At 39.6% G+C, this 14,555-nt stretch overlaps 1 protein-coding gene across 2 annotated transcripts in view; it reads right to left on the reverse strand.

The window, feature by feature from the left end:
• Positions 1 to 14,555, reverse strand: part of LOC111587924 (rho guanine nucleotide exchange factor 2-like) — a 68,445-nt gene extending 53,890 nt beyond the window's left edge. For both annotated transcript variants that reach the window (XM_055017946.1, XM_055017945.1), the window contains exons 1-2: positions 14,326 to 14,555; positions 2,089 to 2,251 (exon numbers count right to left, since the gene is read on the reverse strand). In XM_055017946.1, coding sequence (XP_054873921.1) covers positions 2,089 to 2,251; positions 14,326 to 14,388 — 226 coding nt within the window. In that variant the 5' untranslated portion in view covers positions 14,389 to 14,555. The remainder of the gene's footprint in view (positions 1 to 2,088; positions 2,252 to 14,325) is intronic.

Below are 14,555 nucleotides of genomic sequence, written 5' to 3' on the forward strand. Positions count from 1 at the left end.
TCAAGTTATGAAAGTTAATGAAAGCTGACTTTTTAAATTTTTGTGAACAAGTGTGTTTTACTAAAAAGTAAATTTATTCTCATGATCATTGAGGAAACTGTTTGATCAAAGTTTTATTCTCTTGCTTTGTGTTCCATTGGCATTCCAAAAAACTTGGCATTCAAGACTAACGTCACAAACTGGACTAAGCATATTTGTGAACAAAAGTGTTCACACGCTTGTAAAGACCATGTATGTCATGGCAGTCTTAAGTTTCCAGTGACTACATAACTTTTAATTATCTATGATGGAATCATTTAAACACATCCGTGTGCTGTGCCAAAAATATACATACAGCAATGCCAGTATTTGGTTAAATGTCCCTTGGCCATTTTCACCTCAACTAGGCACTTTTGGTAGCCATTCACAAGCTTGTGGTTGTACCACTGCTCTTACAAGAATTGGTGGAGTTCAACTAAATTTGTTGGCCTTCTGACACAGACTTGTTTCTTCAGCATAGTCCACAAAATCTTGATTGGGTTTAGGTCAGAATTTTGGGGAGGCCAATCTAAAGCCTAAATTCTAGCCTGATTTACCCATTTCTACACATTTCTGATGTTTTGATGTGTGTTTGGGTGTTTTGTTTTAACAATCCTCCTTATTCATTATTGCATTTGTTTTATGTAAAGCACCACTTCTACTGGCAGCAAAACAGCCCTAGAACATAATAGTACCACACCATACTACCATAAAACTACTATGTTGTTCTTTGGATTAAAGGCCTCACCTTCTCTCTTCCAAACGAAATTGTGGTATTTATGACCAAATGGCTCAGTTTTTGTTTCATCTGAGCAAAGGGCTTTTCTCAAGATGGTCTTTTCTTTGTCCCTATGATCAGCAGAAAATGCCAGTCAAGTGTTAATGTGCCTATTCTGGAGGAAGGACTTGCTTCTTATGCAGCTGCTTCTTGACTGTGGACACTGGCACCTGTTTTCCAGGGGCTTCTAATTCATTGCAGATCTGTTTTTTTTGTGATTCTTGGTTCATTCTTGACCATCCTGAACAACTGTCTCACAGCAGTAGGTCATAGTTTGTGTTTTCTTCTGAAATGAAACAGCTCTACCATGCACTATATTTACAAACAATTCAATTCAATTTTATTTATATAGCGCAAATTCACAACATGTCATCTCACAGCAAACAACATAGATGATTTCTGTAGCTGCACTGAAATTACTCTAAGCAGCTTTTCTGACTTGTTTAAGTCAATAATTTGTTTATTCAGATCTGTGCTGACCCCTTTAGACTTTCATGTCATGGTGTTTGTACCTGAGTCTGATAACTGCATCAAACTGGCCCCATTTACTGTAAATAGGCTAAGATAAGTCTGTAAGTCTGACTGTAATCAATTGTAATCTCTCACAAGAAGGTAAGAAGTCATGCCACCAAGAAAATTTGATTACCACAATTTTTTTACATCACCAAAACTGATTATTGAAGTTGCTATATGTATATTTTTGAACCAGCAAATGTTGTCATATTTCCAGGAGACTTGTATTAAATATATAAGAGAACCAAAATGCATGATTGTTTTTTGTGACAAAGATCATGTGGTTCGTTCCATCATATAAATTTCAGAGTTGTACGAGGCACTGGAAAGTCAAGGCTACAATCCCTTAAAAGTCCATGGAAACTTTTGTTCACAGCTGTATGTCTACAATGTTGATATATTTGTCTCCAAAAGGTTACAATTTAGTGTCACATGTCAATTGTTCACATATGTGATTAACGAGTGCCTAATTATCTTAAAGACACACATTTTTAGTCAATCAAGCATTTTCTGACATGATCACCTGTATTTGAATGTTATTGTTTAGAAATGTATAGGGAGTGAAATTTGGAAATAACCTTGATGCTAGAAGCAATTTTTAATTAACTAACTTGGGGCAGAGCAGTGTGCAGGCTTTTCGTTGTCCCCATAAAATATGACGCCATTTATTTAATTTATTTATTGATTGTCGAAACGGACACTGGAAGGGTATGTTCAACTATGCTTGTGTCTCATTATATGTAGATCCAGAAGTGGATTAACTGAACTGTCTTACTTACTAGGGCAGCTGAGTGCTTCTTTTGCAGTAATACTTTTGTTGCATGCTGAACAGAGTGTCGTTCCTGACACTGTCAGTGAAGTGAAGAGGTGGCCATTGCTGTAGCGAGCCTCCCTCTCCCTCGCAGCTTTCTCTCGCTCCCTCATGCGCTCTCTCTCTTTGTTCTGTAAAAAACAATTGGAAACAAAAATCACAGCAAAGAGTATTCAGGTTCACAAAGAGAAAACACAACTTATTCAGGGTAACTGTTTACTGATGGGGCTGCACAGTGGCGTAGTGGTTAGCACTTTCGCCTTGCAGCAAGAAGGTCCCTGGTTCACGTCCCGGCTTTCCCGGGATCTTTCTGCATGGAGTTTGCATGTTCTCCCTGTGCATGCGTGGGTTTTCTCCGGGTACTCCGGCTTCCTCCCACAGTCCAAAAATATGCTGAGATTAATTGATTATTCTAAATTGCCCGTAGGTGTGAATGTGAGAGTGCTTGTTTGTCTTTGTATGTGGCCCTGCGACAGACTGGCGACCTGTCTAGGGTGTCCCCTGCCTTCGCCCGAGTCAGCTGGGATAGGCTCCAGCCCCCCCCGTGACCCTAGTGAGGATTAAGCGGTGTATAGATAATGGATGGATGGATGTTTACTGATGTCTCTCAGCATCATAGTCACTACATGTGCACATATTTTTGCTCTCTGGACTCTAGAAAAAAAATAACAATTCATTAATGAAGTGTCACATTCTGGTGTGCTATTCACAAAGGAAACTAACAAAATGTACAAAAAAAGACAGTACACCTGAATGGAGCCATGATAATGTTTGGTTGAAAGGCAGGATGAGAACCCAGAATTACTCTCTTATCCATTCAGGGCAATAGCTATTGCAGAGATGGTACACATACAAAACCTCCAAACTTGTCACTTGTTGACTTTAGTGCCACCAAGCATTAAAAAAAAGCAAAAAAACAGAAAAAAAAATCCCAGTTTATCCCAAGCTGAAAATAGATCAGATTATGTTTTGCTGCAATCGTAAGTTTTAGATGTGCAGGAGCTATTTTGTCTTAAAAATGTCACCTGACAGAAAAAGCCAAACTTGTGTGCTTGATGCTTTCCTGGTGGCTATAATTTATCCGTGATTTTGTGGTTTAGCTCTTAGTGTTTTCCTTAAAGGCCTTTTGAGATGCAGATTTCTGAGTAAAAGGCAATATGAATTACATGAATACAAATGTACTAATATACCACCTAAACTTCAAACATAAAAATAGGTACACTTGCAAAACCCGGGGGTCCATTTTCTCTCTGGGTGATGCAATATTTCACTGCAGAGAGAGAGGAAACCCTGCCATGTTCCTTCCAGTCAATGAATCAAATTAAGTCCTCACAATCTTTTAGTAGGTCTAACATGTAATTTAAATTTGATAGTGTCATATTTTGACACAAACTTGGAAATCTCATCTTGGCTGCATCACACTTCGGCTGTAAAATGCAGTATGACCGATCTGACAAAGCCAACAGAACCGCATCATCTGAAAGCAGCAGAGATGCAACTCCAAAACCAAAAACCCTCCACATTCTTGATGCACTTATAAATTCCGTCCATGAATGTCACAGACTGGGTCCGAGACAAGCGGCAACACTGGTGGAGTCCACCAAGTGCATGTTTGAGTTTGTGCTAAGGATATGAAGGATAAGGATATTTTCCTTTGGTTGTACAAGGCCCAGATGGCTTGTAACAACAACTCTGGTACCTCATACTTTCACTCTGCCTCCCACAGGGTCCCTGGGGGAACACTGTCTTAGGCCTTTTCCAAGTCCACAAAACACATGTAGACTGGCTGGTGAAACTTCCATGACCCCCTCGGCAACTTTGCAAGGGTAAAGAGGTGGTCCACTTTAACCTGGATCTGAGGTTCAACAATCGGACGGAGCCTTCTTTACAACAACCTGAAGTAAACTTTCTCTGGGAGATTGAGAATATCCCAATAATTGGAGCAAACTCTTCCATCCCCCGTTTTGAAAATAAGAATCACCACCCTGGTCTGCCACTCCAAAGGCACTGTCCCTGAATTCTGTGTGACGTTGAAAAGGCATGTCAGCCAAGACAGCCTAACAGCGTCCAGAGCCTTAAGCATTTCAGGGCAAATCTCCTTTACTTCTGTTACCTTGCCACTGAGGAGCTTCTTGACTACCTCAATAACCTCTGCAATGGATGTGAGCTTCCCCCAAGTCTTCAGACTCTGCCTCTTCACTAGAGGATGTGTTGTTAGGGTTTAGGAGATTCTCAAGGTGCGCCTTCCACTATCTGATGATATCCCCAATCCGAGTCTGAAGTTCTCTTCTGTGGCTAACCACCTGAGTTTGCGAATGGTTTGCCAGAACAAGGCTGGCCAAAAGTCCTTCTCCATAGCCTTCCTGAACTTCTCGCAGATTCGAGTTTTTGGTTCCGCAACCGTTGAAGCTACAGCTCTTCTGTGATGATAATACTTGAGACCATGGTTCTCTGTTAGAAACCGATTGCTCCACTGGAGTAGAGATTTACATACAATGTAAATACAATGTAACTCCTCATAGTCATATCCAGTGTTGGGCACATTACTTTTAAAAATGTATTTAGTTATAGCTACTTGTTACTTCTCCAAATAAGTAATTGAGTTAGTATCGGAATTACTCCACTATAAAAGTAACTAGTTACCAGGGAAAGCAACTATTGCATTACTCTTTAAAAAAAAAAAAAAAATATGTCCAAGAATTTGGATCTTTTTTCAAAGCAGGTTTCACAAGCCAGTTGCATAGAGTTATATATTCTAATTCTTCAAATCCCCTTTTGAGCTCGGCATTCATTTTAGCATACTCGGCATCCATGTGTTTTAGAAAATGTCTTTCTGCATGGTGCACCAGCACCTGCTCTCCCCGGTATTTTGCCAATGAGGGCTCTGAAGGAGTCTGAGTAAACTGTTGATAATGGGAGCATGTTCTCAACAACATACCTCCCTACCATTACATTCAGTTCAGTCTGTGTCACAAGTTTTTGTGAAGCTGGAGCAGAAAAATCCAACTTTAGCTGCTTGGACGGTGTGACTTCATGTCCTTATTTGTTAGCAAAGCTCACGTTAGCCACATCTGGCCTGCTATCATCATCAACAATGTCAATAACGGTGTTTTTGGCCACTAGCTTTGTAGAAGTAGTGTGCCGTTGAGAGATGCTTCATTAGATTAGAGTTTCTTACAACGGACATGGACAAACACTTCGCCCCAGCACGTAATGTACACATCTCATGTACGTTCTTGCCTTTTACCTCAAGGAGAATAAAGTAGTGCCTGTGCTTCCACTTTGAAAATGTCAGCTTTCCCTCCTAGACTCGCCACTACTGTAGCTTCCCTCTGCTAGTCTGGGTGTGTGGGGCTGCAGTCTGTGTGTTTGGTTTGTGTGTAAACTGAATTGGCTTACTGTGAAAGCTCACTCTACCTTAGCCAATCATCATCACTTATGCGGTCTCCTCCTCCCTCACCAAAAAAAAAATAAACAAACAGCTTTGCAGCTCATGTGACTGAGAACCAAGTCTGATAACAAGAGCTACAATGAGTAGATTTAGTTTATAATGCACCCCATTTAATTGTCTGTTATGGGAACGGCATTGTAACAATGGAAATAGTAATTAGTTAGATTACCCGTTATTGAAAAAAATAGCGCCGTTTGTAACGTCCTTTATTTTAACGCCTTTATTCCCATCACTGGTCATATCCATAAAATATATCCGCATTCTTTCTTTCAGCGTACAATCAAAGCACTATGTGTCAGAGACTTTTAAATCATTGCCTGTACCAAAATGTGTCATTCAAAAAAATTATGAATAAAACAATCTTTGCAAGTACCAGTTTGCAGTTTTTTGGGATTCTATTCTCTGACAGTATGTCTAGAATAGCTTGAGTAACTTGAGCCTCTTTTTTTTTTAATGATATCCATGGTGTCTCTCAAGCATTTGTCCAATCAATGTGTTCTGAAAAACAGTTACTCACAGACCCTAGAAGTTCATCCAAATGATTTGCAGTTTTAACACACTTGTGTTCCCCAGTTGTGATTCTACAGCCTTTGTTAAAAATAGATTTGATAATTTTATACTCTTGTTACAGCCTGGCTCAAAACTGTAACAAACAGGGAAACGACAACGATGTGGTGACTAAAAATATATATTTATATTATCTATATACGTTTTTCTAACCAAAAACAAATCAAAAGTGCTTCAAAAAACAAAACCAAAATCCATGCCACTTGTATTCTCCTGGAGAAGGGCAGCTCCCGAAAAGATAGAGAGACTGAGAAATGAGGGAGGTTTTATATAGCAGAGCCACTGTGTGCCCAGGTGCAGCTCATTCGCTGATGACCCTCATCCAGCTTCTGAATAAGAAAACAGGGACACCTGGTGAGCCAGTGGACACCCACAGCAACACAGCACCTGCATCAGTGGTATCTACCTTCACCTTACACTATGATTCTGAACTCTTTAAATGACCTCACAACAGATTCTCAAGAGGTACAACCATATCACCATCCTCATTTTTAATTTTTTACATTTTTATTTAGCCTTTATTTAACCAGGTCGGTCCCGTTGAGATACAATGACCTCTTTTTTTTTAACCACCTTTTATTTCTAATTTCCCAACAATGCATATAAGCTTCTAGAGAGGACCATTTTATTCAAAGAAAATTACAATTTTAGCAATTCATATTTGGTGGTATGACTGTGTTCTGCACCCTCTTTGTCCTTCCACATGTGTACTTGGAAAGCCTGGGGCAAGTACAGCAAAAGTAAAGACCCCTAGAGCAAGCATGAATAGTAACAAACATGGCATCCTCATGCAGCACAACTGAATTTACAGGCAGATGTCTTCCTGCATTCACAGCCATCACTGGTTTGACAGTCTGCACACTTTCCCCTCCATCGTGACACTGATACAACTGGGAACAGTATGGTTTAAGCAGACTAACATGGCTGAGTTGAATTTTTCTTTTCCTCTCCGGTGTTGCCAACAAATAGATACCTGACTGCTCAGACATCTGATGCACAACTGTAAAATGACAAAGAAACTTCTCCTTAAACAGAAAACCAGCCAACCAACCAGGGGCAACAGGGCAAGAACCTGGTGCCCTCAACTGAACTGATGCACCTCAACCAGACGGCCATGCCACAGCGATCATGAAATGTCCTCAGTACCTCCGCCCAGGATTTGGAAGGCATGACAATCAAAACAACAGTATCATCAACAAAACATTTTCCATGCGACACCAATTTTCTTATCAGTTGCTTGTTCTGTAACTGATAACCCTGTGCAGCACTCTTACCATTCAAGAGAACACAATCAAACAATACACTTAATGTAGGATCAGCTCACTGTTATGCTTCCAGGTCGTGGCAGGATGCTGACAAAAGACAGTCAGTGAGGGACCCAATATTCTCTGTGCTAATCTGCTCAGGTTCTGATTCTGATTCCCTATGACACATAGACCGTATCTGCACAAACACCAGGAAAACTCTCTGCACTCTCATCAGGAACCCCATGACCATCAGACATAAAGGTTAAGAAATCAGATTGTACCTTACTCAGCTTTCAGAAAAACACCACTGTTACAGCAGCTGTCTGTCAGAATTCTGCCAAGGAGGCAACCAAGGATCAGCAACCCCACCTGCATCCACATACATGCTCCTGAGACAGCTGTTCCTACCACTTTCTATCCACAGTAGCTACAACTGTGTAGCTTAGCTACAGGAAAAACAGCTCAGGGACACGCAGTCACCAGCATCACACAGCCTGGCAACACAAACTTTGTCCTCTGAGCAAATTACAGAATTATTTTCCAGACAACACCTGCTGACTGTAACTCCAGAAAATGCTTACCACGCACATTCATGTTTCCTAACAACTAGATTGCACAGTTCTTCACAAATCACTGCTTAAACAGGCCCACACACTGTCACTCACCGACACTACAACCACTGTGTACCTGTATTCATTCACAGAAATCTGTCTCCCCTCACAATGGTAATCACCCACTGGAGTTACAGAAGTGTTAAGGGGATCAACTACAACATAGATTAACCCCCATTTGTTACAGTCAGGCTCAAAACTGTAACAAACCAGAGAGACAACAATGGTGTGGTGACTAAGAATATATATATTAGTGGTGGGACGCAATTTTTAAAAAAAATAATCTAATTAATTACAGGCTTGGTAATTAATTAATCACAATTAATCACAATTTTTGTCAAATTGCAATATTTGACACAATAAGTAATTATTTTCAATTCAAATAAATTTTGGTTGACAGTTGAATCAATGAATAGACATATACGTGTTTATAATTTAAAATTTATGAAATTAATACATTTTTAAAATGGGACATTTAGAAAAAAGTGATTTTGATGATTTAAGGCCTGGATTTAGTTAAGTTTTCCCATTGTATGGCACATAACATCAGCATAAGTAGTTCAAGGAGCTTCAAAAAGTTGAAAATCCACAGATTCATTCTGTTTTCATAGTTTCTGGGTCTGATAAATGGTGTCATTTTAATGGTTCTTTTTTTTAGGAAGATAAATTTTTATTTATGAACAAAAATATTTTTTCATAATCTAAAAGTTTACAATTAAGTTATTAAAAGACAGACATTTTTGTGGTTTAACTTATTACTCTGCTAAGGCTCCACCTCTTTGGCAGTGGAATAACTTAAACCACAAAAATGTTTGTTTCATTTCTACTTATCTGCGTTTTTCATCTGTCTGCTACATTCACGATTACTGCAAACTCAAAATGCAATTATAGCGATTATATTCAACATTTTATGACTTTTTGTAAACTAAAGCACTTTCAGTGTCTTCTAAAATGGTCTATTATGGGATGGCTACACCATTAGCCATTAGCAGGACTGTTGTAGCTAACATTAGCTCAGGTGCTAACAGCAACATGTTTTACACTGAGGTGATCAGAAAACTCTTTGTTGCACAATTTACACACAACCACGCTTTTATCCAAGCTGCCATCAGGAGGATTTTTTAAAGAAAACTTTCCTCCCAACAAGCACAATGTGTCTCATCTTCCTTCACTGTTCACCAGCAGTGTTGCCAACTCCTCAGTAAGGAAAGTAGCTATTGGCTGTCCTAAAAGTCGCTAGAAGTTGCTAAATGACGTCATTGCCCAATTTGCATAATTTTCCATTTGCATGTAATTGTAATCAGCATTGTAGGAGAGAGGAATAACGTCGTAGGAGAGACAAAAAGTGAGTATAAAACACCAAAAGTATGTTTTTGAACTAGAGGCTGAATGCAGTTATTTATTTTAGAATGACAGTGAAGAAACATTTTCATTTATATCCCGGTCTGTAAACCAGGATGGGATCTGCAGCGACTTTGCGCATGCGCAATTCATCTGTCATCTGGCCACGGAGTGATGTGGTTCTCCTCTCAGACAGTGGGATGCTGTGGGGTTACTAGACTGATCGCCTGTTCTTTGGGACGGGGAGAAGCTCACAGCAGCACCTGCTGCTCGTTGAGGACAGTAACTACAGAACGACCCGAGTCTCCAAAACACCAGAAAAAGATCGCTAGATTTGTCGCTAGTCGCTTTTGAAAAAAAAGCTGCCATGAGGCTTTGGAAAGTCACCAGATTTAGCGAGAAAGTTGCCAAGTTGGCAACACTGTTCACCAATGCGCTGACGTCACCCCTGTGTATCTTTTTCACGGCTGCAGACCATAGACCGTATGCTGCAGAAAGACTTTAGGTTCATTACCGCCACCTACTGGGCTGGAGTGTTCATCAGTGTTAGCGGTGTGCCATAAATTAGGGAACTGAGAAAGGTGCACTCAAGTGCGTTAATTTATTTAACACGTTATTTACGCTGTAATCAATTAACTGAAATTAACACGTTAAAGTCCCAGCCCCAATTTATTTTAACCAAAAACAAACCAATAGTCCCTCAAACCACAAAACCAAAAGCCATGCTGCTGGTTTTCCCCTAGAGAAGGGCATCTTCTGTCAGAGAAAGAGACTGAGAATGATCGAGGTTTTATATAGCAGAGCCACTGTGCCCAGGTGCAGCTTATTAGCTGATGACTCTCATCCAGCTTATGCAAAAGAATAGAAAAGAACACATGGTGGACTGGTGAAGGGTCGTCACACTGTTACATGTCAAAGCATGGCGTTGGCCACATGGTACACAACGTTTACCACCTTTTATTTCTAATTTTCCCAACAATGCATATAAGCTTCTAGAGAGGACCATTTTATTCAAAGAAAATTACTATAACTTTAGTCATTTATATTTGGTAGTATGACTGTGTTCCACACCCTCTTTGTCCTTCCACATGTGTACTTGGAAAGCCTTGGCAAGTACAGCAGAAGTAAAGATCAGTAGAGCAAGCATGAATAGTAACAAACATGGCATTTATTAAGTTAGACACAATACAGAAAGGAGAAGCTGGATGGAGGTAGGTTGCATGCAGAGGAACAGAAAAACAGGAAGCTAAAATAGCACACCCTGTATGAGATTTGACACATGGATGTGTAACAGGGAATCATCTGATTTATCAGCTGATTTGGGACGACACTAAAATCAGCAGCTATTAGTTGATGTGCTGGGACTGACAGAGAGGTTTGACCTCGTGTCCTGCCTAGATTAATATATTTAATGAACAGTTCATGGATGTGTGGCTCACCTCATTCATGCTACCATCCAACTACCTCAAACTTTCCTCAGTTTTCAGTTTTGAATCTTTCAGTTCAAAGACATATTCTTTCACTATGCCATTAATATGTTCAAACCTGTTCTGGTTTGAAGCCTGCCAGACAGAATTTGTGCAGTTTTTATAGCAATGAAATCTCAGTACTACAGTATACCTGTCCTTTCTTCAAAATACTTACAAAAATAACATTTTTGAAATAAAAAGACACATAGGTATTGAAGTTGACTTGGGTGTGCAATTTTCTTCATTAAAGCTGTTTCAAATGGCTCGCCCTCTTAGCTGTAACACTGGCCTGCCTTTTTTGTTGACTTTTGGCAGCAAGGGCATTGAGCATGTAGACGGTAAACCTTATGTCCTCAGGAATCGTTGTGTAGTGTGGTGTGGTAGAGAGAATGCAAATGAATGAAGAGATCTATTTTGAATTTGTTGTATTTAGAGGGGGGTGGCACATGTAGTGGCTAGGTTAGCAGATGATCTGCCTATGTGGCATGATAGAGTTGAACCTGCTCTTGGTCAAGGCTCCCCCAATAAGTGTGTGATTGAACTGCTGAAGACAGACTGTATTAGATGGTGAACTGAATGTGATATTGATAAAGGCTGTGCCTCCAAAGAACATGGCTAATTCGAGGATGAGAGAAGTAGTTGTCAAACTCTTGTCTGTGGGACTGAAAAACTGGGCAGACTATGTCTTTGCAGAGACAGAAAATATAATCAAACTCTATTGCTGTGATTTTTTTTTTCTACTGAACCAGGGCTTCGATAAGAGCACCTCAGTGGCTGTCAGTTTTTCTTGGTTGAGCTTGGTCGAGGGAGGGGAGATGTAATTTGGCTTACCAGTAAGAATTTATCAATATATGTGGGCTGAGACTGGAGAATGTTTAGGGGGTATTTGGTTCGACTGTAGGATTGCTAAAACAATGAGAACTGTGAGTTGCTGTTCTGAGGGATATTTGTGGATGGAGGAATAGAAAATGGAGTGATGAAAGATTGTTGGTTTGCTGCAGGAAAAAAAATAGTCGGCCAATCTGGTGGCAGTCAGGAGAGAAAAAGATCATGTCATTTATTGAAGGAAACACTCTGTCCAGACCCACGTTGCTCTATGTGAAAAAGTAATTACCCCATTAGCCATCAATCTACCAAATGACCAAAGTCATTTGGCCATTGGGTTTAATTTCACCAGCCAAACCTACATATGGTTACTACCAGGCTTGTTGAATCGAAACATCACTAAATAGAACCTGTCTGGCAGTGTGGAATAGTTAAAGGGTCTCAAAAAGCAGCACATGATTCCATGTTCTAGAGAGATTCAGGAACATAAGTGAACCAAAGGCTGATAAATGCCATTGACATTTATCCATCTGGAAAGGGTTACAAAGTCTTTGTTAAGGCTCTGAGACTCCAGAGAACCACAGTGAGAGACATTATCCACCTATAGAGAAACACGCAACAGTGGGGAACCTTCCCAGGAGTGGCCGGCCTACCAACACTTTTTCAAAAGCAACAAAAAGAATAACAATGACCCAAAGAACACAAGCAAGTCCACCTCTAAAATGCTTCAAAAAGAACAAAATTAGGATCCTGGAGTGGCTGAGTCAAAGTCAGGACTTGAATCCAAATGAGATGCTGAAGCAAGACCTTAAAAAGGCTGTTTATTCTTGAAAACCATCTAATGTGGCTGAATTAAAACTATTCTACAGAGAAGAGTGTGCCAAAATTCCTCTATAAAAAACTGATCACAAGCTATGGCAAATGTTTAACTGTAGTTGTAGCTGCCATGGGATCAACCAGTTATTAGGTTCAGGGGGTAAATTACTTTGTCACAGAGCTTTACAGGTTTTCAATAAATCTTCAATAAGTCACAATTTTAAAGCCGCCTTTTGTGTTGTGTGGGTTATCTCTGTTTATTATCAAATAAATATAAATATTAGGTTGATGGTCTGGAATACTTAAGCATAAGAAATATGCAACAATAGAAGACATAAAAAAAAAACTTGTTCACCACACTGTATATTTCTGATGCAGCAGAGGTCTTCACATTTCCAAAGGACTGATGAAAGAAATGCACTCAAAGAGCACAGTACTCCACCAAGGCTGCTCTGTCATTGTACAATTTCCAACAGATAAGTCCCAATCAGTCAGCAGTGGTTGATTTGTAGTAGGATCGCAATCATGTGATCGTCAGCAGGCACCTGACATAGTGTTCACTTGTTGTCATAATTACAGTGACACCGTGATGCTATCTCGTAATGATACAGAAATCTTGAACAAATCTGTGGATCCAGACTATAAGCCACATCACTTCATCCAAATCCATTAGTCAGTTTTTTAGTAATGTTGCGCACAGAAAGACAAACAGATTAACAGAAGGACAAACCTATACCGATTGTCACATATCTCTGACATGTTCCTTGGCGGAGTAATAAATCTATAAAAGTACCAGAATGCATGCTTGTTTTTTTGTGACAAAGACATATGGGTTTCAATGATACTCAAGACTGCTATGATATGCATGGTCTTTACAAGTGTATGCAATTCTTTGTTCAGAACTGTATGTCTATTTATTAAATTTAGCAAACAAATTATATTACAGTGAGCTAATGATAGTGAACTGGAATCTTGGTTGCAGCTGAACTCTTACCAAGAAACACTTTTGCTAATAACATTAAATAACAGAGAGAAATGGAAAGATTAGGTCAATCAAAAGGTCAAGAGTGCAGCAGGTTGATTGTGGCACTGGTGTGTGGCTAATGGCTTACAAGAAATGTAAAATGTATGACCTCAGCCAATTACATAATCATCCAGCATTAACATGTCTCCAACTTTTTTTGTGTGGCCCTCCTGTAGAAACAGAAATGCACCTTGTAAATGAGAATACCTGATATTTGCACCTGGAGGGCTAGTGCAAAAGCCTGAGTAGATTTGGCCCTGGCTGCTTTTCTGTATACTTATTTATACACATTTTCAGGCCTACAACATTCTCAAAGAAATCACCAATAGCACACACACAGTCACAGCCATTTCTATGGCAACAGTATCCAGTGAGCAAGCACACTGTGTACAGGCAAACATACACACCACCACCTACATTCACAAATGCATGCGGACTTATTCTGTATGACTAGATTAAAAGTGATATGCAACCAATACAGCTGTTTAAGGACCCATGGCCTGAGAGGCCTGTGCTCCTGTCTTCAAGAGTAGGTCTTATGTCACATTATGGAAATGTTTTATGGCTGTGGGAGTAAAACAAGCAATGAGCGATATAGATGGAGGGGGATAGGAAAAGAAGAAAATGAAGATAGTGCAACGTGATAATGATACTTATCTACAATGAAAAATTAGTAAATTAATCTTATCCTTTTCCATTTTCAGTGAAGGCAGGCCATTTTACTAAAACAAAATGTTGCTTAACATGTCCTATACTGTGTTGTATGCAGCAACCAGTCACATGCCACACCTGATGTTATTATTTTAACAACAAAATTGATGTTAAACTAAAAGAGGAACATCATGCCAACTCACCCGCAGGTTGATCTCCCTCATCCTCTCTTGCCGCAGTTTCGACAGATTGGCAACTCTTGACATTGCGTATGTTTTCACAACAAATTTAAAAGGCAGTCAGCAAGTAAAAATAATAAATTTCTAATATCAATGCTTCTCTAGAGATCCGTCAGTTTCCTATTAAAGACAAAAAAACTAAAAATGTTTCCTTACTGGCAACTGCAATGTGCTTCTGCTTCTAGTGAAGTGAC

The sequence above is a fragment of the Amphiprion ocellaris genome, chromosome 15 (genome assembly GCF_022539595.1).
Source record: "Amphiprion ocellaris isolate individual 3 ecotype Okinawa chromosome 15, ASM2253959v1, whole genome shotgun sequence".
NCBI lineage: Eukaryota > Metazoa > Chordata > Actinopteri > Pomacentridae > Amphiprion > Amphiprion ocellaris.